Source organism: Pyrenophora tritici-repentis, chromosome 1 (genome assembly GCF_003171515.1).
Source record: "Pyrenophora tritici-repentis strain M4 chromosome 1, whole genome shotgun sequence".
NCBI classification, from domain to species: Eukaryota; Fungi; Ascomycota; class Dothideomycetes; order Pleosporales; family Pleosporaceae; genus Pyrenophora; species Pyrenophora tritici-repentis.
This window is the reverse complement of record NC_089390.1, coordinates 8,906,642-8,930,724: the sequence shown is the minus strand read 5'-3', so window position 1 is coordinate 8,930,724 and position 24,083 is coordinate 8,906,642. Positions and strand designations below refer to the sequence as shown.

Sequence of the window (24,083 nt, the reverse complement as noted above, 5' to 3'; positions counted from 1 at the left end):
GTACTCAGAAGATGACGTCTTCGTTGTCCTCGTCGCCCAGCATGTCTTTGCTCTCAGCAGCATGCTGCCGGGCCTCGCTTTCCGAATCCTTTGCGTCTTGCTCCTCATCGGCCTTCTTCTTGGCTACCCTTGCGGCTTCCTCGACGGCAGCGTCGTTCTGCTTCTTGTTGGACACTTTCTTCAGACGGTAGAACTCCTCTCGGTCCAGCTCATCGAGCTCCGAGTTGATGTACTTGATGGTGTTTTCGGTTCGCGGGATAATGACGTGCTCACTGGTGGGGGTTAGGTATGGTATATAGTTTGGGGCGGGAAATACCCACATGGCGTTCACACGGCGGTTGACAACCTTGATGACCTCGTCCAATATAACAAAGGCAGTCTGCAGACTGGCCAGCTCTACTAGCGTCTCAACTGCGCGTGCATATGTCTCTCTACACCTCTGCACCTGCTGACCGCCTTTGCCCAAACCCGTCAAGGCGAAGTCGTTGTTCTGCTCGACCGTGTAGCTCTCGAACTGGGGAAGGAAGACACCGGAAACGTTTTCCTGCTTAGTGCGGACACGGAAGCGCGCCTGCTTTGCCGACTCCTGGATCTGATAGCCTATATCGCCGCCCACGGCATAGGTGACCTCGGCGAGCGAAAAGGCAGCGACCTGCATGACGCGGCCCATTTTGCGCTTGGCCTCATCGATGCGGCGCGTTATTTCTAGAAACAGTTTCAGCTACAATACGTGGGGGCCGGGCATTATGGTGAGCGAGTGGTTGGCGCCGTGGTACGTACCTCGGAAACGTCTGGACGTTTGGTCAGCATAGATGCAGCAATGTAGGTAGGTAGTCTTCAACGGCAGGTGCATACTTTGTCAGGGCTTCACTCTTGCGCTTGAGCAAATCATGGCCCGTCTGGGCGCCCTTGAGCTTGCTCTTCATCATGCCCAGCGACTGGCGTGTCGCAAAGACAGCCTCTCTGGCCTGAGAGTGGTGTTAGCATCACCCTATTACCACGGCATTGCACAGCTACACAGCAGCACATACCCCGCTGCCTGACATGTTTACAGCTCGAACAGATGGTGGGGGGGTGGTGTGGGGAGGTTGATAGCGAGTGTACAGTAGAGGCTGACAATGTTGGGCAAGTCAGCAGCAGCGTGCACAGTCGTCGACACAAGTGAATGCAGCGGAACGTGACGCAGCTACGCCCGGGGAGCTATCTGAGACGAGTCCGAGCGTCCGAGCACCCGCGCCTGCCAACTCTGCCAAGTGGGTCCTTGTGCTGCATGCCGCCCATTGGCTGGTGCCCGGTGCTGACCGCTCGGACTCCATCGCTCTTGCCCTCAGAACTTTAACGCCGCGACACGCTCCATCAGCCGTCCATCCCCGAATATCATCGCCTCCCTGCCCACCGCGGGCCTTCACACGCCCTGGCTCTGGCGCAATCATGCCCGGCGAACTCCTCAGGACCGTGACCGGTCTCTCACGGCCCACCAAGCGCAAGATGGAGCCCTCGAGCGACCTTTTCCTCATCACCGACCAGGACGTCGCGTACGAGCAGGACATCCAGCGCAATCCCGGCAGCGTCAAGCCCTGGCTGGACTACTACAGCTTCAAAAAGTCGCGTGGTAGCATCTTGGAGCAGGCTTTTGTGCTCGAGCGCGCAGTCACCACCCTCCCGCGCTCCTACAAGCTGTGGAAGCTCTACCTCGAGCTCCGCACAAAGCACCTGACCAAGAAGAATCCCGCAAAGTTCGCGCCGCACTATGTCAAAGTCAATGCTCTCTTCGAACGCGCCCTTGTGCTACTCAACAAAATGCCGCGCATCTGGGAAATGTATCTCAACTTCCTCATGCAGCAGCCCCTCGTTACCACGACCCGCCGTACTTTCGACCGAGCATTACGCGCCCTTCCTTTGACCCAGCACAACCGCATATGGGCACTATACCGACCTTTTGCCACGTCTGCCTCGGGCGAGACGGCTGTCAAGATATGGCGCCGGTACATGCAAATCCACCCGGAGGATGCCGAGGACTTCATCGAACTGCTCAAGGATATGCGCAAGTATACCGAGGCTGTGAAGAAGTACATGGAAATTCTCAATAACCCGCGCTTCAAGAGCAAGGAAGCAAAAGGCCCCTTTCAGTTCTGGACCGAGATGATCGACCTCATCATCGACCATGCCAAGGAAATTGACACCAGCGACGACAGCGGCATCGACGTGGAGAAGATCATCCAAAGCGGCATCTCAAAGTTTCCTGACCAGCGTGGCATACTGTGGGTTGGCCTGGCGCGATACTGGATGCACAAGGGCGAATATGAGAGAGCACGAGACGTCTTCGAAGAGGCCGTTACCACTGTCATGACTGTGCGCGACTTCTCCGTTGTATTCGACACATATGTGGAAGCCGAGGAGGCCATGATTGGTATCAAGCTGAATGAAGCTGCTGCCCGCTCCGAAAAGGGCAATATGGACGAGCCTGCCGACGCGGACCTTGACATTAGAATGGTGCGCTTCGAATCACTCATGCAAAGAAGACCATTCTTGCTCAACGATGTCATGTTACGGCAGAATCCCCATAATGTCATCGAGTGGGAGAAGCGCGTTGCGTTATGGGGCGACAACAAGAAAGAGGTGGTGCAGACCTACACCGATGCCATTGCCGCCATCAATCCAAAGAAGGCCATCGGCAAGTTCCATGAGCTCTGGACCAACTACGCCAAACTCTATGAAGCTGGTGGCGATCTTCAGAATGCCCGTATCATCATGGAAAAGGCCGTCAAGGTGCCTTTCAAGTCCGTCTCCGAGCTGGCCGAGATGTGGTGCGAATGGGCAGAAATGGAGCTGCGCAACGAGAACTTCGACAAAGCGGTGGACATCATGGCCAAAGCTACGCAAGCGCCTAAACGATCAAATGTCGACTATTTTGACGAATCACTGTCGCCGCAGCAACGCGTTCACAAGAGCTGGAAGCTGTGGAGTTTCTACGTCGATCTCGTGGAGAGTGTCAGCACTCTGGATGAAACCAAGAAGGTCTATGAAAGAATTTTCGAGCTTCGCATTGCCACGCCGCAAACCATTGTCAACTATGCGAATCTACTAGAAGAACACAAGTACTTTGAAGACTGCTTTAAGGTCTACGAGCGTGGTCTTGACCTATTCAGCTACCCTGTGGCTTTTGAGATCTGGAATTTATACTTAACCAAAGCCGTTGACCGCAAGATCGGAATGGAACGCTTACGAGACTTGTTCGAACAGGCCGTCGAAGATTGTCCCCCCAAATTCGCCAAGGTGTTGTACCTCATGTATGGTGCGCTGGAGGAGGACCGTGGGCTTGCCAGGCATGCCATGCGCATCTACGAACGTGCAACACGAGCCGTGGCGGACGAAGACAGATTGGAAATGTTCAACTTTTACATCACAAAGTCGGCATCGAATTTCGGTCTTACATCTACACGACCCATTTACGAGCGTGCCATTGCTGCCTTGCCCGACGCTGAAGCCAAAGAGATGTGCCTCAAGTTTGCTGAGATGGAAAGACGTCTGGGAGAGATCGATCGGGCACGAGCAATCTATGGCCATGCCAGTCAATTTTGCGACCCAAGAACGAGCCCCGAGTTCTGGAAGCGGTGGGAGTCTTTCGAAGTCCAACATGGAAACGAAGACACCTACAAAGAGATGCTACGCATCAAACGGAGCGTCCAGGCTCAATACAAGTATGTACAATGGCTTCCAAGTTGTCGAGCATCAACGCTAACAAATTCGCAGTACCGACGTCAACTTCATCGCCTCTCAAGCAGTGGCTCGTGGCCAACAGAACGGCGTACCAGCCGACGAAGACGAGACAACAGACGCTGCTGGCGAGGACGCAATGGCAGCCCTCGAACGTCAAGCTCGCGCTCCTGCAGGATTTGTCGCTGCCAGCACTGGTCCTCAAGGTGGCAACATTAAGCCCACAGAAGAGGCAGCCGCCAACCCCGACGCGATTAATCTCGACGATGATCTATGATTCACGAACGACGGCTGGGGCGGTCGGACTCAGGTTGAAAGAATTGCATTTTAAACGGCGTTTTTTTGTTTTGTTTTTGGGCCTCCCATCCAAGCTACTCCGGCAAATATTCCTATTGTGTTCTCCTGTAAATTGGGCCCGTTTGTGGCTTTGGCTGAAACTCTCGACTTCGATCGATACCTGGACAACTTGTCATCTTCTTTGCATATATGGCGTTCTTTACTGTGAGGGGGACGAAATGATGTAAGAGAGACATCGTGGTCGACGGACCAGAGCCCCTTGGTGCTCGAGGCGGGCGGCGGTTTTCATTTGTTTTTTCCCATGGACCGTTTGGTGGACGAAGGATTCAACTATCACCCCTTTCCTCTCAACTTTTCATGTCAGATACAAACTATCCCAGTCAAAAACATGCACACACTTTACTGCTCCTCCAACTGAAGCAGTCACTACGTTCTCCTTTCATCCCCCCCCCCCCATGTTGAAACTCGATGCATGTAAGCATCAGCGTGAACGCTCAGCCACCTCATGTGTGCCAGCTCCTCACGTCAGATCAACCTCCCTGACCGAAGACAAAGCCGTTACAGCGCTCGTCGGAATCCCGCACTACAGTAGGTACTGCGCCGCACGACGCGACACGTACCAATCGCGGCTTCCCCTTTTTCTTTTTTCCGGCAACGGGGTCCCGGAGTCCCGTACATTTGATGTGCGTAGATCTTAATTGCCTAGCGGCAATTGCTGCGCCTGCTGCTGCTGCCTGTCCCAACCGTCAGCACTAGACGCGCATCTCACCGCAGTCCGCTTCCGCGCATGTGACAGGACCTAACGCTAGCGGCTAGCATGATCGCCGATGCCCGACGCTGCGGGCCTGCGGTTTTGGCGCATGGGTATCTCAGCCCACGGGTGTTGGTATGGTTTTTTGATTATTTGTTGAGTATATAATGTTTCTAATTGAGATCAATAGCAGGAAAGTAGCTACAAAACAAACGCTCTCGAGTTTCTTTCAGAAGGCCGAATCCCATTCACATCGCAAGGTGTGAACACTTTCCTTTTTGGGATTTTTGGGTGGGGGAGGCTGCTGCCTGGAGCGATGGGACGGGACAACAGGTTGGGGCTCAGAGTTCGAGTCGCCAAGTTGACAGCATTCGACAATGCTCGTATGGTCCTTCCGCGGAGATTGTGGCTTTCTTCGTCTTTTTGTTTTTTCTATAGCTTTGTAGCTTCTGCTCTCATATCAATAGTTAAAGGTGCCAATAATTTCTCGCTGAATCTGTAGTGCCTAGCCTTTAGTAGAACGAAAAATGTGAGCATCGGTATTTGCATGTCATGGTTAGCCAGTCACTCTGTAACTATCGAAAAAGGGAAGAAACGATACTCTTTCTCCTTGTTTGTTACCATACCTATCAACAGCTGGTTAACGTACATCCGTCTGCAGTCCACTCGAGCTTCTACATATCCATATTCTGCTGTAGTATATAATGTCTATTTGTTTAAAAGTCTTTCAGGAAAGTAGCTACCACAAAAAAAGCGAAACCATCGGTTAGTGAGCTTGTCTTACGCAACTGGTCATGTGTCTTCGCGGGCATGTGATCTCCTTTCCTTTTTGCTCTGCGGTACAGGATTGCTGAACGTTCGATTCTCTTGCTTGATAGCCTTTTTTTTGCTTTTTGGTGGGGCTACCGCTGTGCTGGGACGGAAAGGCCGCCAGGGTAGGTAGCTAGGGTAAGAGCGAGACGGCATTTGTTGGCAAATCATCACGTGCCTATTGGAGCGCTGGGACTCCAGTGCCCGTAGCCGTCTAATTGCACAGTTCATGCTTGTTGTCTGAAGCTTGCGGACTGTGTACTGTACTCTCCTTAATTCATCCAAGGGGTCCTAGCGGCCGTGCTTGTATCATCGACCTACCACCGCAATAAATCCGGTGAGGTCTCTCATTCCCCGTTTGGTCCACAAAGAGAGAAATAGCGAAGATATGAATTACTTATGTGATAGCGTTGCAAAGTCTCCTAGTATATGCATGCAACACAATGTTTCCTCTGAAGCGCTGAAATAATGATCCAGGAAAGTAGCTGTCCACAGCGAACCACCGCTTCCCAACGATACTCAACAACACCAAACGATAGGAATGCGTGTACCAACTATGTTGAGAATCACCATCTCCTTTTCTTTACCTATTTTTATCTTTTTGGAAATCTGCATGTGTTCGATCTGGCGTCGTGTAAAAGATTCTTAGAAGACACTGCAGTTTCTTAGTATGAACAAGGAAGGTGCAGGTGGTCGCATACTCTTGTCAGTATCGACCAGCGGTCACATGCCAATCAAACGAACTGCTGGGTATGTATGAATAAGGCGCGGAGTTGGCCATATTTGCTGAGGATCTGAAAGTGTAAGGTAAGCGCGGGAAGATGCATAGCGACAATCAAGGCTGAAGGAGTCTTCTAACCAAGCTCGAAATTATTACAGTCCTCCTCCAAAAAATCTTCGCAGTGACTACATCCGTTGAAGATAGTATATATAGTAATCCATCCCATTACTAACCAGGAAAGTAGCTACAACAATATCTACCATAGAGTGCTTTGGCGCGACCCGGCGCTCACTTTCCTTTTTGCTAATTTGCCTACGATGTTTGCAGAGGCACAGGTATGCAGCGCGATTGAAGCAGACACAAATTAGTCTGTTGGTTGTTACATTCGAGCACCGTATTTGTTGAATATGATATTGTCTTTTTGGTTCCGATGAGGCTTTGCGTGTCACTTGTATTCCTGTTGTCGGATCGTGAGTATCGGTAGAGACGTCGGCTGCTGGACACTTCGGCCCGACTTCGGCCCACCTTGCGCAAGAGCTTAGGTATACCTTCGTAGCACCTATGTTCGTAGATATCAATTAGAACCACCGAACAGAATGCATTCCTAGTTATCGTTATTTCCCTTTACGCACTTAGTGCAAAGCCAACCAACACCTGTACTCATTTATGTGAGACAGGATTGCACAGGAAAATTCATGAAGCCTCCAGGGCTCTGTCGTGATGATCAAGTTGAAGATGATAGGATATGGTCATGTATATACGAAAGAGCTGCTATTGTAACATGCAGAACTATAAAAAAGACAAAACAAAGCCGGTACCATCCTCAGCCGGTATCCACAAAATACGAAAGAGCTGCAAGTTCTTCGTCTAAAAGGATACGAGCTTACTGTAGTTTGCGAAGATATCTCTAGTGGTGATGATGGTGACGTCAGCGTAGAAACACGAGTGAGGTGTTCATGAACAAATATGGCATTCCCCTTGCCGATCTTCACCCTTACCCAAGCGTGCGCGCAGCATGCGGTCTATGAGTATTTGCCAATTCCTAACTGCACGTTCCGCTTTATTTTAACCAAGAATAAGCTGGCGACGGCAAAACATTTAACACCATTAAGCCTCGGCTTTCCCCAAGCGGCACAAGCGTCCGTTGTATACTGTATGTGCACCTTATTCGATCAAGGGCTTCCCCAGCACCAGGTCACCTCACCCAATATGCCCCCTTTATGTAGACAGGCCCATCCCCGTAGATCATGGTGTGCTACCTGTCACTTCATCAAGTCTATCGTACCTTCTCGGCCCCGTGGCCATAATCTCCGCGAGCGCGTTTACTGTACAAAGCTGGTAACATGCGTAGCAGCCTCGGTGTCGCAAGAAGCGGGAAGGTGGCACAAGCTGCAGGTTTGAAACAGCAACTATAGTACAGTGCCACTACTTAAGATCCCCGGGGTAGCACGAGGAAGCGCCCGTGTGGAGATTTTGTGAGTCAGTCGAGAGCTTCTCGGTAAGGGCCGCATGAGTGCACTGTTTATTTCCATCCTGGAGATCATAAGAAGCGGATGGGATCATGCTTTGTGTAGTACAGGGCTGAACGTGGCGCTGTTGACTGGGATGAGACTCATTGGTTACTGACAGGCTGACGGTCGTCCCGGACGAGTGCGGCATGGGTTGATTTTGACATATTTTCGGTCGTTGCAAAATTACGATACACACAGAGAAATGCGCACTGAGGATCCAGCTAGCTGGTTGCAACGGAGGAGTGTGGTTGTTCTGAAGTGCTCATTGTGCGAAGATACGGATGCTCGACTTAGGCCTGTTTCAGATGCGTTAGAGATCTGAGGGGGGGAGCAGTCACCTCACTCAACTACGACCCGCGATGCCATCTGTATGAAAGTTCGCAGCAATTAACATGAGTTCTATTCGGGTTTTAATCACACTATTCGGGGTGTGCGCTTTAACATCACAGGTGGAGGCGTTAGCCCAGTGTCAGAATATCCCCCAATATTTCATCTCACAGGCGCAGTCGCCACTTCAACAGCAGCAGTGTCTGGAAAACGATTCTAGCATCAAGCCCCTGGATGATGTACCAAAGTTCCAGCATCCAGTGTGGTCACATAGACCAGTTTGCCAACAAGGACATGGAAAGAGTTATTGTACGCACACAACAGTCGATGCGCGCAATGGTCATGGCATGAGTATCATCGCGATGGCCGTCGCTGCGGACAAGATATCAGCGGCATTTCAAGCTCTAGGAAGTAACTTTCTCAACAGCGGAAGTGATCTTGAGGTCCGCACGATCCAAGGCAAAGGCAAAGGTCTTGTCACCCTAAAACCGATCAAGAAAGGAGACACGATACTACTAGAGTCTGCACGTATTGTGGCAAGCTCACAGTTCCCTGCAACGGTAACTCGTGCCCAAGGCCAAACTCTCTTCAATACTGTACTGGACCAATTACCAGAAGCGGACCGCAACGACATTCTTGAATTGGACCAGAGCTTGGGCGGCAGCCAAATCGAGGACATAATGAAAACCAACGCCTTTGCCTGCCAACTTGCCGACGGACACATCGACGACGCTTACATGTGCCTGTTCCCTTCTGTCGCCCGTATCAACCATGCTTGTAAGCCGAACGCACATGCACGCTTTGTTCCCAAGTTACTCTCGATGGAAATCAAAGCCCAGAGAAACATCAACGCTGGGGAAGAAATCGATATCTCATATGGCAAGATTGACTTGAGACATACCGAGAGACAGAAACTATACAGAGAAGGTTGGAACTTCACGTGCACATGCTCGCTATGCACTGCCTCGCTATACGAGATGATGGGTAGCGACCAACGACGCGAGAGGTTCGCCAAGCTGCGTCACATGCTTGAGAACCTAACACCGGAAACTTATGACGCGGCACAAATCATCGCATGGGAGAAGGAAGTCATGGAGATAAGCCAGACTGAGGGCTTGGAGATACTGTTAGCCCAAGATTACGAGAGATTGGCGTACGTGTACGCAGGTCATGGGATGATGCGGGATGCAAGAGTCTGGGCAAAAAGGGCAAAAGAAAGTTTGTTGGAATGGGTGGTTGTTGAGGGTGGCCCAGATATTGAGATTCGAAGGGTAGAAGAGCTGATTAAAGAACTTGATGTCTAAGCCGAGAAGGGCATATGCTGGTCTAAAGCATTGGGAGTGGTCATGTTTTGGGCCGTCGGCCCGTCAAGGGACCCTTGATGGAGGTCGAATTGCTTACAAAGCTCGAGAACAGTTCCCAATGATCACCGCACATCCATCTCGACGATGACGTGGAAACATCAGCCTAGGCATTGCTTGGCACGGTTACGAGGTTCTCGGCTTGGGTAGACGGAGTGAGTGTATTGATACTGCCAAACGTTTGACAAAGTTGAGAGTTTGCGGGAGATTACGTTCGGGTTGACCCATGATGTATACATGATCAGTAAATTTGGTTTTCCTTTGAAAGGTCCGAGTAGCTTGTGTACCCGTCTCTCCCAGATGGTCCGGACACGATCAGGCATTTCGTATTCGGAATTCTTGAATGAATCCTCGGCATCGATCAAGTAAGACGGGAAGCCTCATCATGAGTACAGCCGGGGATAGATATAAGCGAATGAAAATGACGAGCACGACCAAGAACCAAAAACCAAGACCGTAGGGCAGAGAATGCGCAGTCCAATTGATGCCCGGAGTCGCGGCCGGGATCGGCACAAGTCAGATTGCTGGCTTAGGTCATTACCAAGGGTTCCCGGGTCCGCGAATGGCAAATTCCAGGTACCAGTACAGGCATTTTGACGTCTATTGAATCATATTCCCCAACTGTGGGGAGAAGCAACGGCCTTCGCGTAAGTCATCTCCAAAGAGAGGCAGTAGATGGGTCAGAGATCATCGCCGTTGACTCAACGAAGGGCTTATGGTAACGGAACCAGCCGATCGGTTCCGCTAGGAACTGCGTTTCGAAGGTTCCGGCGCCCCGTTGCCAACGGGTGGTGAATCGCGGTCGAGTAAGTTACCAAAGAAGTCTGTGGTGTGGCACTACCTCGGCGCTTAGCCAAGCTTCCTAGTTAACACGAACTCCACCTTGCGTCTCAAACCTGTGTACTCCCCGCCCCCTCACCCCCTTGGCACATCATCGCGGCAGTCTATCATTTGCTCAGGCTCCTGCCCGTTTTGTCTACCCTACATAGCATTCTGTGCCTGAGCCAGTCAACCCGATATGCGGCAACAAAGCAGAAGCGGGAGCGCATCAGCAAGCGCTTACATTTGCATACGCGGCTCCGTATACGCGCATCCCTTTGACGAGTAAATCCAAGAGGCCATGTTCGCCAGGACGAATTTAGACTTTTGTCGTCTCTGTGTCACGATTTCAGAAGCCGCGGCCGACAACCTGTTGCCTGGGTCAAACTGCCGATCAGCTACGTTACCCCAGTATGCCGCATGCGGACCCATCTGGCTACCCTCGATGAACCGGGTTTGATTGTCCTGTTTCAAGCCGCGCCTGGGTCTACCCTGTAACAACCCTTCTTCCCAGCTGAAGTAGAGTTGCACAGGGCATTGAACGCATAACATTGCAAATGTAGGGCACCCAACTAAATATGGGACCTGCCTGTCAACTCTTATATCGCCTTGATTAATGGTTTGTACATTTTTCGTGGATATACCATACCTCAAATCTCGCTCATTCTTCTGCATGTTCCCAGACCCTCACAATCTCTTGCTTTTCTAATTTACTCCTTCTCACTCGCTCATTTATATTGTGTTTTGTCTAATATGGTCGCACGTTCTTCTTTCCTGACGGTCTTTGTGACCTTCATCGCCGTCGCTACGGCTCAGCAATGCTACGCTGTAGACGGCTCAGCACTCAACAGCACCTTCACACCATGCAACCCTAGTGCGAAGCATAGCGGCTGCTGTGCGAGTACAGATTTGTGTCTGAGCAATGGCTTGTGCATGGCAACCACAGACGTTTACATTGGCATGATCTTTTCCAGAGGCTGTACAGACTCGACCGGGAAGGATGTCGCCTGTCCGCAGTTGTGCCCAGGTCGTAAGTCTCTGAAGATTCAATGTACACATAATCCCCATCTAACACGGCTCCAGAAGCCACCGATTTCAACGGCACTACCCCAGTACCTGAATGGCAACTACAAACATGCGACGTTGGACAATACTGTTGCCGCGCAGCAAACGACCCACGAAGCTGCTGCAACAAATCCACCGCGCCAAAAGTCGCAGCCATCCTCGACGCCACCCTCCAGCTACCAGACTCACCCGCGGCTAGCGAGACAGAAGACATGGTCGCTCCCGCCGTCGCCAGCGCACCCTCTCAAGCCACTACTTCACCATCCACCCAAGCATGCAGGATAACGGAGCACCGTCTGAAAGTCGCTACTATCATCGGTGGAGTTCTTCTCGGCACAATCATAGCAGTCTTGGCCGCCGCCACGCTCTGGATCTACAAAGAAGAAAGACGACAACGCAAGCTCAAAGAACATTACGAGACCCAGTTCTCGCAAACCAACGCGTATCGCAAGGCACTTGCGTCGAGTGCGGTCTCCACACATGCCAACGACTTTATGGAAGACATCAAAGTCAAATGCAGTGGCCCTGATTAAGGGTCAAACACACTCATTGTATAAGTACGATACTCCCCTATCTGGGATTGAATTTTCTCTTTTGTTTTCTGTCTTTTTAGCGACGCTGTTCTCATGAGTATAGCCTTGCCGATACAAATCGGATGGAGTTAATGATGGAGTCCATGTTCTGGTTCATGAGATAAGCGCGGGTTGGGGATTTCTTTTAGGTTGGATGTTTGTATGTCACAAGTAACGTTGGCTGGTCTCGGCGTTGCGAATACCCTTCTTTTGAGCGATATGATATCCTTCAGGTTGGCCATTTGTATAACAGTTGTAGTTGTTCTAGAACAGAAACAAAAAACCGGGGCAAAATGGATATGGAACTATGATCGATAATGAGCAAGCACACACACACATTCCTTATCCGCCGTGATCCTTTGCCCAGAGAGAAAGGGACGCAGGGTGTTAGTCAACGGATCAGGCGGAGATGCCCCCTTTTTTCCCCAACCACCCCCAAAACAACACGTTTACCCCAAGACACCATCGACATTGGGGCGTGGTGAGCGCGATCGAGGGACGAATGACTAGGTACAGATCAGACCGATCACTCCGGATTCTCGTTTCTACAAGGGAAAAGATAGGCAGCTGACTGTGTGCGGCAAGTGGGGGCATGGATGTAAAGAACCCATGCCGTCTGCCGTTTCAATCGCGCATCGGATGTCGAACCTGTAAGCTGGTTCTTATGCCGTTCCCGCGTATCATGCTTTGCACAAGATCCGATTCAAACTTTATTTATGCAGGCGGCTGAAGCCGCAGGGTAAGCAGCTCCTATGGGTTTATGAAGTAAATGTAAGAAGGCAAAAAAAGAAGAGCTCGCTTGTGACTTCTCCGATGCGCATGCGCACATGCTCGAACGTACGCATCCAAACTGACTTTTAGTTACAAGGAAATCGTGGTGATATTCTTGATTTTCTAGTTCTGGAAAACTAGCGAAAAGGAAAGGAGTCAGCCAGCTCTTGCGGGGTGGCCGATTTTACAGTGAATAATGTTTGTGATGTAGCTACTTTCCTGAAATATTTCGAGTTCAAATAGTATATATACACCTTTATGATATTGCACAGGATTACTATAACGCGATCCTAAAGAAGTACTGTTATTATGATGTGGATGAAGTGATTGCATCACACAAAATGTTCTATGGTACTGTACGACCCTGAGCTTGTACCAGTCTCAACGCTATGGCGCGTGGCGAATGACGTCCGCCCCCGAGACAGTACTACAATCACTTTACCCAAAAGATGGGAATGATATACAGAAAACCGCTTGTTGAAGAAAACACTATTTTCGTGACAGTGTGCAAAAAACGATAGTATCGACTTCTAGAACCAAAATTCGAATACATTGCCCACGATACTTCTCTGTGACAAAAAATCGCAAGACAAAAATCAGAGAGCACAGCATGCCGGGCACTGTGCGTCACGGTAGTTTCACGTGGCTCTTTTTATCGCCAGTGAGGTGATTGAAGCCAACTTTCCGGAGAGGTAGTAGGGACGCATGACATTTGCACACAACACTACACACTCTTCAAGAGCAGAAGGGATTGTTCTATTATCTGGATATACTTGGCTTGTTCCTGAAAATATTAATCCTGCAGCTTGGCATACTCTTGATGCAGGCACGCGCAGTGTCAAACAAACAAACCCACATGCATGCTCCACACATCAACGTTCCAGCTCTCCCAGCTTCCCCATGAGAAGTGCAATAACCTTCTCGCCCTTCTTTATACTACCATCACCCTGCGGCATACAAAGCAGCGCGTTGGCGCCTCTGAAACTACCAATGCGACTACTTCGCTGACCACCCGTTGAACTGGCATACAGTAGCCCATCCTCCTTTGTCACAACAAGCGCACGATGGTACTCTGGTCTTCCCTTGTCCATTCTGATATCCTCTTCCAACACTACCGTCACCCGCGGCAATCCAACGGGTTTGATACCAGCCTGCTGATGCAGCGCAGGTAAGACGAAAAGATGGAAGCACACGACTGCCGACGCAGGGTTACCGGGGAGCGAGAAGATGCTCTTGGTGACGTGGTTGCCGGCGTTGTCTTTGACGGGGACGGTGGCAAAGGTGGTGGGTTTCCCAGGTTTCATGTTTACGCGGCCAAAGTGGATTGTTCCGCCAAGGGAGCGCTCGATGGTGGGTTTGAGGAGGTCGAGTTCGCCCATAGAGACGCCGCCAGAGGTTATGATTACGTCGCATTTGCGGAAGGCGTCACGGAGGGTTTGTTCGAGGGTACCGGGCCTGTTACGTTGGTTAGTCTTGCTGGAATGTTGGTGTGGTTTGTGGATTTGAAACTTACTTATCCGAGACGATTCCGAGATCGATGACTTCGAATCTGTGACTACGGGCAGCGGTGATGATTGTTGGACGATTTGTATCGCGCACCTCCCCCAGATGCAGTGGACCTTCTCTGTTATGCTGGATGATCTCGTCTCCAGTGCTCAGAACACCAATAAGAGGTCTTCTGTATACAGACACTTCCCGCGTGCCCACAGAAGCGAGAAGCCCAAATTCACCACCCACAACTGTGACGCCTTCGCCCTTCTTCAGGATAGTTTCCCCTTCTTTGACATCGCTACCCACTTCACGGACGTTCTCGTTTGGTTTGATCTCATCTGTAAGGATCTCAATTTCCTTCTCTTCGTGACCATCTTCTGTCAAGCTCTTCAGCACAGTGTCCTCGACCATGATCACCGCATCAGCACCAGGGGGAAGCGGTGCACCGGTAGTGATACGCGCAATCTCTCCTTCCTTCAACTCTGCGACCTCTCCAGCTTGGGCGTGTGAGATGATAGATACAGGGTATACGCCCTTTTGGAATTTACCAGAAGATGGGATCTTGACAGCATAACCGTCGACAATGCTTGCTCTGAAAGCTGGGACGGACTCAGTCGCTTTGACATCTTCAGCAAGAACAGAGCCGCCTATCCTCATGTCAACTGGTACCTTTTCCACAATAGGAGCCGGCGTTTGCTCTTTAATGACGTTTAGAGCATCTTCAACAGCCAACATAGGATAGGGAGAAGATCGGTATCTTTGTGTTGGCCCTGCTGAAGGGTCGTTTGACTGCGGACGCTCTTCCGGTTTCGTGTGTGCTCTTGGTGCTGTATGGCTACCATGGCCGTGAGAATGACCATGGTTATGTCCGCAGGTGGTACCTACACTCGCACCACTAGGCGTGACACCTGCATCCTTTTCGAGTTTCTTTACTCCCCCGACATGCAGTGGCCTGGATTCGGCACCTGCCGCTTGGATACATGCATGGGGTAAGAGCTTGAGCACTGCCTCCAGGTTTTCCTTCGCGCCTTTGGGTGATCCAGGCAAAGTCAAGATCAGAGTCTGTTTTCGAAGACCAGCAACGGGTCTTGCCATGAGTGCAACTGACAGATATTAGCTTATCTCTAAACTTTGGAGTATGAGACGGACAAGGTGTTATTGCGTATGAAGTTGTGAGCATGCCATGGCTGGCGTATAGTCAGCCTCTTACTACATGTACACTAGTATATCTCTTACACAAGACCTGGAGCATGCCTGTCAATCAGGGGTGTGACTGCCTTTGAATTGTCAGTCGCCTGTCTTCGGCTAGAGTCCTAGATGAGAATGCGCACCTCCGGAGTGACATCCTTTGTTGCAAATCCAGTTCCACCACTTGTAACAATCAAATTCATGGGGTCGGCACTATCTGACCAGTTTCTTATGGTCTTCTGTATCGTGAGGCTGTTGTCGGGTACGATCTCGGTCTCGCTGACTTCCCATTGGTCGTTGCCGAGACTGCCGAAGACATGTTTGAGAATCGGTATGCATTTATCAGTTGAAGGGTCTTGAGCGGCAGTCTCGGAAACAATCAAGATCGCTGCCTTTAGCTTGGAACTAATGGTACTCATGTTCAAAGTTTGCGAGAATGAGGCTGAGCGGGGTGGAGTAAAGCTCACATCCCACCATGTATATGACCTAACGGGATCGAGCACAGACCATTGATGATGCGCCGCAACACTTAGTCAGATTCAGTCACAGAAGTTTGCGCAAATGGGATTTCTGGATACTCGCTAAAAAATAGAAGGTATTTAACGCCGATATTCGCTCATGGTACATGCATTATACAAGCGCCTTCCCTATGTACATTGTACAACCTCTGTAGACCCCCTTCCGTGACTTCCGTCCAGCGCCGTATGCTGAGATATGAGTGTGGTTCCTCGTAGTCGCATCCCGGATATGACCGAGGACCGACGTAATGCGTCGTGGTGGGCCAGCATGGACAGGCAGATTCTTCCTCACTCACTCAAAGTCCTTTGCGTTGCTTTGCATGAGCAGACCAATGATGAGACCGAACAAACCGAGAATGGCAGCGAAGATTTCGATAGTCAGAATCTTGACGAAGCTGGAACGTGTTAATGACGGGGTAGCGTGCAAACATATCTAGAGCTTACAGTGCAGGGTCCGCAGCGTCGGCCAAGGCAGCGCTGCTTCCGTTGATACCCACACACACACCACAGATCAAGTTGCACATGCCCACGGTGATTCCAGCCCAGAACAGCGCATATCCGGTAAAGTAGTTTGAGCCAGAGTAGAGCAGCTCAGCGTCTCCGAGCTGGTTCATCTTGGAGGAGAAGATGATGGCCATGATGACGCCGTAGATGGCGACAACTTCGCAGAAGATGATGGAGATCAAGTTCTTAGTTCGTATCCGTGGTGCCTTGACACCTCCGCCGAGGATGGACACACCGGTTGTCCAGATACCCCTTCACTACTGTCAGATGCGCCTCGATGCAAGTCCTGGTATAGCAGACGTACCATGCGGATCCTACGACGGAGAGACCGATGCATAGCGCGATTCCGATACTAGCAAACGTGTATGGTGATACGGTTTCGAGGAAGGCGCCGACCTGAAAGAGGCTTTAGTCATATCCGGCTGAGTTTGGCATAACGCGTGCATACGTTGAAAGCTTCTCCTTCGTCGTTGAAGAGCATGTCTGATGGGCGTTAGCTATTGCCTGCGCCACAGCGCGCGCTACATACACAGGCCAACCACAGCGAGGGCGGCGGTCGCACCGCCCGTTCCGTAAGAAAGAGACATGTTCGGTGTATGGGATGGTGAGGGAGAGATGGATGGTGAGGTTGGCGGCTGGAGCTTCGTGATTGACCCGTCTCCTCGCTGCGAAGCTGTCGATGATGCATGCGGAACAAGCCGCGTCGCGCTAAAGCCGGCTTACTAAGGCCAGCTCTCTCAAAGCTCCCCCCATCAACCATCCGCCGTGTCTTTGGCGCCACCTGCAACCATTTCAAGTCTCAAGCTGCTGTCGCAAACACTTCCAACATGGCCACGGATAACACCAAGTACTACGAGCTCTACCGCCGAAGCAGGTACTTGATGCGACTACAGGACCACGACAAGACGGCTTGCTAACAGAGGACAGTCTGGGCGGGTCCCTTACAGACACGCTGGACAACCTCATTACCGAGCGCCGGATTGAGCCTCAGCTCGCCATGAAGATCCTCCTCAACTTTGATCGAGCCGTTGCCGATGTACTTTCGGAGAAGGTCAAATCGCGCCTGACGTTCAAGGTCGGTTGCGCTTGCGCTTGCCTGACACGGTGGCTGCCTCGCATACTGACTAGAGGCACTTTAGGGACATCTCGATACCTACCGTTTCTGTGACGACGTTTGGACGTTTATCATCAAGGATATCAACTTTAAGCTGGATAATACCCACACAATTCACGCCGACCGGGTCAAGATTGTCAGCTGCAACGCGAAGCGTCCCGGCGAGACATAGAGTTGGTCTTTGGCACAGCTTGTGCTTCATAATAACAAAGGTGAACATGCGCCCCTACAATCATGGCAGATGGGTGACGGCGCAGTATGCTCTCTAGAGGTGTGATGGCTACCGTCATGTTCGGGCGGCGCCATGTCACAATCTTCGGCGTTATGGGTCAAACAAGGCTTCACGATACCTCTGGCATGAAATGGCGTTTAGGAATGATTTTGGAAACCGCGTCAGGGTTGATGCAGAATGATTCATCTATATTATGACATGACGGTCTTGTGTTGTGACATGCTGATGTGAAGACGATAAATGTGCCATATCTGTGTCCAAGAAGGCGAAACAGACTGTAATGCAGGTACCCCCATACATGACTAGGCGCGGCAGCGCATCCGCTTGCAGATCATCCATCAACCTCGAGTGCAACGTCGGCTTCCGTCGACTGCATCCCAACACCATGTCTCTCCCACAAACAAAGTCGGCATGGTTGATGCTCGCCATTTCCAGCGGCGCATGCGCTGCCTTTAATGGCGTATTCGCAAAGCTGTAAGATGGCGTCGTCGCATCGACCACGTCTACAAAGCAACTGACGATAACGTAGCACGACAACAGAGCTCACAGCTTCGTGGTCGAGCTCCATAGCCCTAGCGTTCGGCCTAAGCGCCTCCAATAAGCTCGTCGAATACGGAATACGGAGTGTGCGTAATCGCCGCATTTGCTCCCATCTCAGCTACCATACTAACCCACAACGTAGCTCTTCTTCGGCATGAACCTCCTCTTCAACGCCATAATGTGGGGTCTCTTCACTCGCGCCTTGACCCTCGCTTCTTCGACCGTGCGCGTCAGCATCATTAACACGTCGGCCAACTTCATCGTTACCGCAGTACTCAGCTTTTTCATCTTCAGGGAGAGTCTACCGGGGTTATGGTGGCTCGGCGCAGCCATGCTGGTAGCGGGCAGCGTCATCATTGGCATGAGGGAAGAGACGGAAAAGAAGAGCGTGGTAGCCACGACTGGCGAGGCCCCACTACTCGATCGCGACACCGACGCCGGTGCAGACGGCTACCGGGATGAAGACGAAGGCGAGGACACGGTCGAGCTTGATAGCGTAAAGGATACCCAGGCCGACGAGAGCAGTGATGACGATGGTGTGTTGAAGTAGGGCTGGTGACGGCAAGCCCACTCTATCCTTCGAATCAATCCTGTCCCTGGAGCATGCCGACTGCCAACAACCATGGTAGCACACTGCCACATACCCACTTTGACGTCTTGACCTTCTCAAAAACTTCTCGATGACACAGTGCCACACAACTCCTCAAGGCACATAATGCATTTCGAACCTAATAACTGTAGGCACCCACATTATGACTACCAGAGTTGTACACATGTTCATTCCCGAATCAAGTACATTTTCAACCATGGTAGTGCATATGTTAGAGCGTAAGATGAGTATGGTTCAAATAAAATATTTCCTGGGTCACTTCTTCAGTTGATGTTTATTTCTCTACCACATTACTCCTAGTTAAACCCCTCTGCCGCTTCAAACTACCCTCCATCTTCTTTCCTCCAGTCATGGCTACTGTTACTCTCATCAAGAAGAAAAAGCCCCTTGAAGCATCCCCCATGTCCAACATTGACGACGATGAGGCCAGGGCGCCGACATTGGCACCAGTTAGCACACTCAAGGCATCAGCACCTGGATTCAAGCAGCGTCAGTCAATGCATCCTGCCTCGGCCGTAGCCTTGAACCACCAGCAATACGTCAACAGTAATAAGAAAGCCGACTATCGCCTTTGCCCTGCCAATCTTCATCTTCAACAACAGCAGTCAGGCTACGCCACCGTCCGCTACTACCCGGCCACCAAGCCCTGCGTATACCAGCAGCCGCTCACCTGCGGTACGAACACCCTGCCAGGCCACTACATTCCTGCTGCCAATGCCGCCTTCGCTACTAGGCTTTCGCCACCCATCCTTCTACAACATGCTCCTGCCTATGCGAACAACGCACATTTCGGCCACGGCTATACACCTGGGCCCGCCGTACCCGCCCCACCATTTGCCAACCAATTCGATAGCGTACAGTGGGGTATTTCTCAGCATTGGCACAACTACAGATATGCGCCTGGAGGCGTGAACATTCCTACTAATCCTCCCGACCATCTTGTAGCCCCTGCCTCTGGTCCTGTCCCTGGTCCTGTGACGGTTAAGAAGACAGGCAAGAGCAGGCGTAGGAAGAAGAACAAGGGAAAGAAGAATGGGGTTCAGCAGCAGCAAGAGCAAGAGCAGAAGCATGGTCAGGGGGAGGAGCAGGTGCATGAGCAAGTGCAAGAGCCACACGAAGACGCCGAGGCGGATCACGTGGACGTTGAGGGAGAGAAAAACGACGTCGAGCGCAAAGGCGAGGACATTGTTGTCGAGCCCATGGCAGTCGAGCACACGCATTGAGACTGCCTTTTCTCATTGTCGAAATGTATTTGGATCTGATTTAGCCCGTGATTTAGCAGGCAGGGTGTTTGGGCGCATATCAATTAGGTTACGAGACGTTGCTATTACCGCCATCATCCGACTAACGTTTATCATTTTACGGCGTCTTTCCGGGACCAACATTCCGAACCAAGGCCACTCAACTTACAAAGCCTTTCCGTTACCGCCACCATCGGACAGGACCAAAAACTTACCACGTTATTCCCTTATCGTCATCGTCTTACCAGAAACGTGTAGAGTAGTCGGGTTACAATCAATCAACTGCATTCATTCCACACATGTGTCCATGACTCTCATGTCGTGACAAATGTGTTCTGCGCAATAAGACTACTTGACCCTGATCCCCTTAATGCAACCGTCTCAACCCCTCAATCAAACCTCTAACCTCCTCAAGTCCCACACCTAACCCCTCAATAGCCTTGACCTGCACCTCCTCACCCTGATCCAAAAACCTCTCTACAAACTCCCCGTCCACAAAACGCATCGGCTCCTCCTCTTGCCTTACCCCATTCTTGAACGCGCGGAACTTGGCAAAGTCCATGTCGCCTGGTGCGGGAATGAGAGCGCCGAGGTTGGATTGCAGCGTCATAAGGAGGTTTTGGTGGGCGGGAGATATGAGGCCGAAGAGATAGATGGAGCCTTCGACCTGTTTCACTCTTAGTACATTATACGCCAGGAAAGAATGTGGGTGGAGGGGACTCACAGTACCGACGAAAGCTCTAGGAATAACAACCGCGTCGGAAGCCGTCAAGACATCTATCCTACGTATACGATTCACCATTTCACCGAGCAGCATCTCTGAGCTAACATTCAACCGTCTCTTATCATCGTCCGTGACACCATTCGGGTCGCGGTATAGCACCATAAGATTACCCTCGGCGTCGCTTTCGAGATACATGTTCGTGTCTACCTCTGCCACGGCTGTGGCCCACGTAATCTGGTAATGCCGCGCTACTTCGACCAGTTTATCTGGAAGGCCCGCCTCGCCTTTTGTGTATTCAACGACGACGAGTGATTTCATGAGGTCTGCAATCACAATCTTGGGCCCGTTGACCGTGATGTCTATTGGTGCTGTGGAGCAGCGGAATGTGGCTAGTTTGGTGAGGAAGGGGGTTTGAGTTGGATATTCGACGTCGTAGATTACTATTGTCTTGATGAGCGCGGCCACGATCTTGCCTTCGCATGTTGCTAGACATCTGCATCCGCCTTTTACTGCAATTTCCATCACGAGCTTGAGGATGCGTTCTGGTGTTACTTCGAGAATGAGTATACGGCCACGTTCTGAAGTCGTGCTTTGATCATCGAGGTATGCGGTGCCAATCACGAAGCGCTCTGCGACACCGCCAGAGCCGTCTGGTAGTTCGCAGCGCATGACGCATTCTATGAGTTCTTCTTCGTTGAGAGCGTAGCTGTCTAGTTCCTTGAATTGGATCTCGTCGACGAGCTTGAAGTGACTGGCCATCACTTCCTCGCCGTTTTTCAATATCCTCTTGATGGTGCCGAGCCCGAAAGCTTTCAAACTCGGCGAGTATGCTATGCGTCGTACTGTTTCATCGACCTTTAGTGTTTGTACGTGTGTTGTTCGCTCCGTATCCACAAGAGCGATGCGGAGATCTTCTGGGGTGGCGATGGCGACGGAGCCGGGGTATGCTTCCGAATCGAATGGACACACTGTTGTTGCTTTTTCGGCTGTAACGGCGGAGTATACGAGACGACCTTCGGATGAGTAAATCAAAGAGGGATGCTCGCAGGTTGCAAAGACATTGAAAAGCCCATCACCTCGGGGAAGAGCGCGGAAGGTGGCTTCGCGTGTTCCGAGAACAATGCTCTTTCTCCCAGACAGCTCGTGCGTTGACGGATCAAAAGCATATGTAACGACATTACCATCGGCCAGAGCGACAAAAAGCGACGGTGGTTGTCCCGGGAAGATTTGTGTAAGCAGTAACGAGCGCGGAACAGAATCATCGGAGATTTGGACCGTCTTGACAGGTTCCAGGGTATCGAGAGAGCATATGGCGAGTCCCGAATTGTTCCAGAAACCAACGAAACATATCGAGCTCGAGTCTGATGGGAGAGCAATGCAAGCCACTTGGCTTTCCGCACCGAATGTCTTCTCCTTGACCACCTGCAGACCATTGGCCATGCTTATAGACACGACGGTTACACCCCCCAGGGATACCAGTACATGGCTTTCGTTGATGGAAGCTGCAGTGATGGTCGGCCCGCCCATTGGTAGCCATTCAGATGTGATCATGCCGCCATCTAGATCGCATATACGAGCCCGCCCGTTGGTGACTTGTATAATTCGGCCTTGTGAGATGTTTGCCGCGGCTAGTGTTGTCTCATCCAGTGCGAGAGAAGCAAACTCGTCCACTTCCTCCACCTCGCCCTGAGGATCGAAGCGGAATATGCGCGACTCATTGACAAAACTCACTAGTAACGTATCCGCGTACTGTGCAGACGCAGTCGACTTCAAGCTGAAAAGATCAGAGATGTGCTCCATCTCGCCTAACACACCAAGATCTTCTAGTCCCACCCCGCTTCGGACACTTCGAAGACTGCCATCTTGGTATGCGCCACTGGCAGTTACTATCCGTGCTTGGCCGGAAGAATATTCGTTTGTTTGGCCTTCGCCAGATCTGTTCCCCATATCCATGATTGTGAAATCGAGTATTGGAGCAATGTTAGAGAAAGTCTGAACAATCTCCATGGACTTTTCTGCAATCTTGATGACCTGCGAATCGCCTTGATGCGAGCCAACATAGACGTAGCCCGCGTCTAGATATACCAAAGTCGATGCCCGAGACGTCTGTCCGATTATATCTAGTTTCCACGACTGCACCTTGCCTTGTGCACTCAAAACCAGCATGAACATATATAGGCGGCCGTAATCATCGGCAAGCACGAATCGTTGGGCGTCAATGCGCTCCCAGGCTACGAAAATGGTGGCCTCGTCGAGCGGCTCCGAGTGTATCTCTCCACTCTCATCATCGTAGTATCCTATCGAGGTTTCTCCGATGACTACTAGGCCATGTGAGGGTTTCTCGACTGGTATTAAGTGGCTAGACCCAAGCTCGAGATCACTCTCGCATATCTCTCCTTCTTGCAAGTCTACTTCGTCGCCGGCATATGTGAGTTCTCGTAGCTTCAATTTGACTTGCGAGTGTGTGTCTTCGTATAAAAGAGCCATCTTTGGCTTCTCGTCGGGTGATCGTGGACGGAGGAAGGCGGACGAGCGAATGAACATCTCGGGTAATCGGACGGGCTGGGGCTCCCCTAGGTGGGCAATATCTGCCTCTTGCTTCCTCTTCTTTCCCCTCTGAACCAGCGGTATGACAGTTATGATGCCCTCGTATACTTCGACCGTCATGAAGCGTCCTGACGGGTCGATGTGACATCTCTCGCCTGTTTGCGATTCTCTTGCAGCATTGTCGGCAACGCTGGCAAAAGACTTTTCTGTTTGGAGCTGTCTCTTTTCGGCATCCCATGACAAGGTAAAGTACATGAAACGATCGGTACCTACGAAGAGGTGGTCGGTCGATGATAGCGCGGGCCGGAGCTTCTGAAGCATAGTAACCTTGCCATAGATGGCCTTTGAATGTTTTAGGGCCAATCCATCGGATTCCTGTGTGTAGAATTCGAGTCTGTTTGACTTCCTGTACTAATCTTAGCGCTTTGTATGGTAATGTCGTGGTGTTGCATACGCGACCACGAGGCAATCCTCATCTGGAGACAGGAAGCTGAGCTTCAGCGCATGTCTGACGCTGCTGGGCCGGTGAATGGGTGCAATGTAGGCCATGGCGACGTTTGAAACCGCTCTGCAGTATGAATACGACGGATTGTCAATTTGGCCTTGTTGCTGTTTGGCGGGATGGAGATATCGGATCTATTCCGTCATGGAG

The 24,083-nt window shown here is 51.1% G+C and overlaps 10 protein-coding genes across 10 annotated transcripts; 6 read left to right on the top strand and 4 right to left on the bottom strand.

The window, feature by feature from the left end:
• Positions 1-4: 4 nt before the first annotated feature.
• PtrM4_034550 (NtpD, Archaeal-vacuolar-type H+-ATPase subunit D) lies at positions 5-1,046 on the bottom strand (the record flags this gene model as incomplete). The annotated part of the gene is made up of 5 exons (XM_066104081.1): positions 5-272; positions 321-705; positions 781-791; positions 856-968; positions 1,032-1,046. 5 exons carry the CDS (start codon positions 1,044-1,046, stop codon positions 5-7), a joined length of 792 nt encoding a protein of 263 aa, XP_065966283.1.
• Positions 1,047-1,431: 385 nt separating this feature from the next.
• On the top strand, positions 1,432-3,994 carry PtrM4_034540 (NRDE-2 multi-domain protein; the record flags this gene model as incomplete). The annotated part of the gene is made up of 2 exons (XM_001939278.2): positions 1,432-3,701; positions 3,754-3,994. 2 exons carry the CDS (start codon positions 1,432-1,434, stop codon positions 3,992-3,994), a joined length of 2,511 nt encoding a protein of 836 aa, XP_001939313.1.
• A 4,502-nt stretch (positions 3,995-8,496) lies between these two features.
• Positions 8,497-9,438, top strand: PtrM4_034530 (protein containing SET domain protein; the record flags this gene model as incomplete). The annotated part of the gene is made up of 1 exon (XM_001939277.2): positions 8,497-9,438. One exon carries the CDS (start codon positions 8,497-8,499, stop codon positions 9,436-9,438), a length of 942 nt encoding a protein of 313 aa, XP_001939312.2.
• Positions 9,439-11,067: 1,629 nt separating this feature from the next.
• PtrM4_034520 (Atrophin-1 domain containing protein) lies at positions 11,068-11,912 on the top strand (the record flags this gene model as incomplete). The annotated part of the gene is made up of 2 exons (XM_001939276.1): positions 11,068-11,344; positions 11,398-11,912. The coding sequence occupies 2 exons, from the start codon at positions 11,068-11,070 to the stop codon at positions 11,910-11,912; spliced, it is 792 nt and encodes a 263-aa protein (XP_001939311.1).
• A 1,682-nt stretch (positions 11,913-13,594) lies between these two features.
• PtrM4_034510 (MoeA, Molybdopterin biosynthesis enzyme) lies at positions 13,595-15,820 on the bottom strand (the record flags this gene model as incomplete). Its single annotated transcript, XM_066104080.1, has 5 exons — positions 13,595-14,177; positions 14,236-15,316; positions 15,363-15,400; positions 15,450-15,490; positions 15,545-15,820. The coding sequence occupies 5 exons, from the start codon at positions 15,818-15,820 to the stop codon at positions 13,595-13,597; spliced, it is 2,019 nt and encodes a 672-aa protein (XP_065966282.1).
• A 391-nt stretch (positions 15,821-16,211) lies between these two features.
• Positions 16,212-17,010, bottom strand: PtrM4_034500 (AtpE, F0F1-type ATP synthase, subunit c-Archaeal-vacuolar-type H+-ATPase, subunit K; the record flags this gene model as incomplete). Its single annotated transcript, XM_001939275.2, has 5 exons — positions 16,212-16,314; positions 16,364-16,675; positions 16,728-16,819; positions 16,872-16,906; positions 16,953-17,010. 5 exons carry the CDS (start codon positions 17,008-17,010, stop codon positions 16,212-16,214), a joined length of 600 nt encoding a protein of 199 aa, XP_001939310.2.
• A 240-nt stretch (positions 17,011-17,250) lies between these two features.
• PtrM4_034490 (TOA2, Transcription initiation factor IIA, gamma subunit) lies at positions 17,251-17,709 on the top strand (the record flags this gene model as incomplete). Its single annotated transcript, XM_001939274.2, has 3 exons — positions 17,251-17,297; positions 17,351-17,498; positions 17,563-17,709. The coding sequence occupies 3 exons, from the start codon at positions 17,251-17,253 to the stop codon at positions 17,707-17,709; spliced, it is 342 nt and encodes a 113-aa protein (XP_001939309.1).
• Positions 17,710-18,154: 445 nt separating this feature from the next.
• PtrM4_034480 (RhaT, Permease drug-metabolite transporter (DMT) superfamily) lies at positions 18,155-18,859 on the top strand (the record flags this gene model as incomplete). The annotated part of the gene is made up of 3 exons (XM_001939273.1): positions 18,155-18,243; positions 18,299-18,395; positions 18,452-18,859. 3 exons carry the CDS (start codon positions 18,155-18,157, stop codon positions 18,857-18,859), a joined length of 594 nt encoding a protein of 197 aa, XP_001939308.1.
• A 410-nt stretch (positions 18,860-19,269) lies between these two features.
• Positions 19,270-19,831, top strand: PtrM4_034470 (uncharacterized protein; the record flags this gene model as incomplete). The annotated part of the gene is made up of 2 exons (XM_066104079.1): positions 19,270-19,773; positions 19,826-19,831. The coding sequence occupies 2 exons, from the start codon at positions 19,270-19,272 to the stop codon at positions 19,829-19,831; spliced, it is 510 nt and encodes a 169-aa protein (XP_065966281.1).
• A 696-nt stretch (positions 19,832-20,527) lies between these two features.
• On the bottom strand, positions 20,528-23,980 carry PtrM4_034460 (MMS1-N multi-domain protein; the record flags this gene model as incomplete). Its single annotated transcript, XM_001939271.1, has 3 exons — positions 20,528-20,827; positions 20,885-23,837; positions 23,886-23,980. 3 exons carry the CDS (start codon positions 23,978-23,980, stop codon positions 20,528-20,530), a joined length of 3,348 nt encoding a protein of 1,115 aa, XP_001939306.1.
• Between the last annotated feature and the right edge of the window lie 103 nt (positions 23,981-24,083).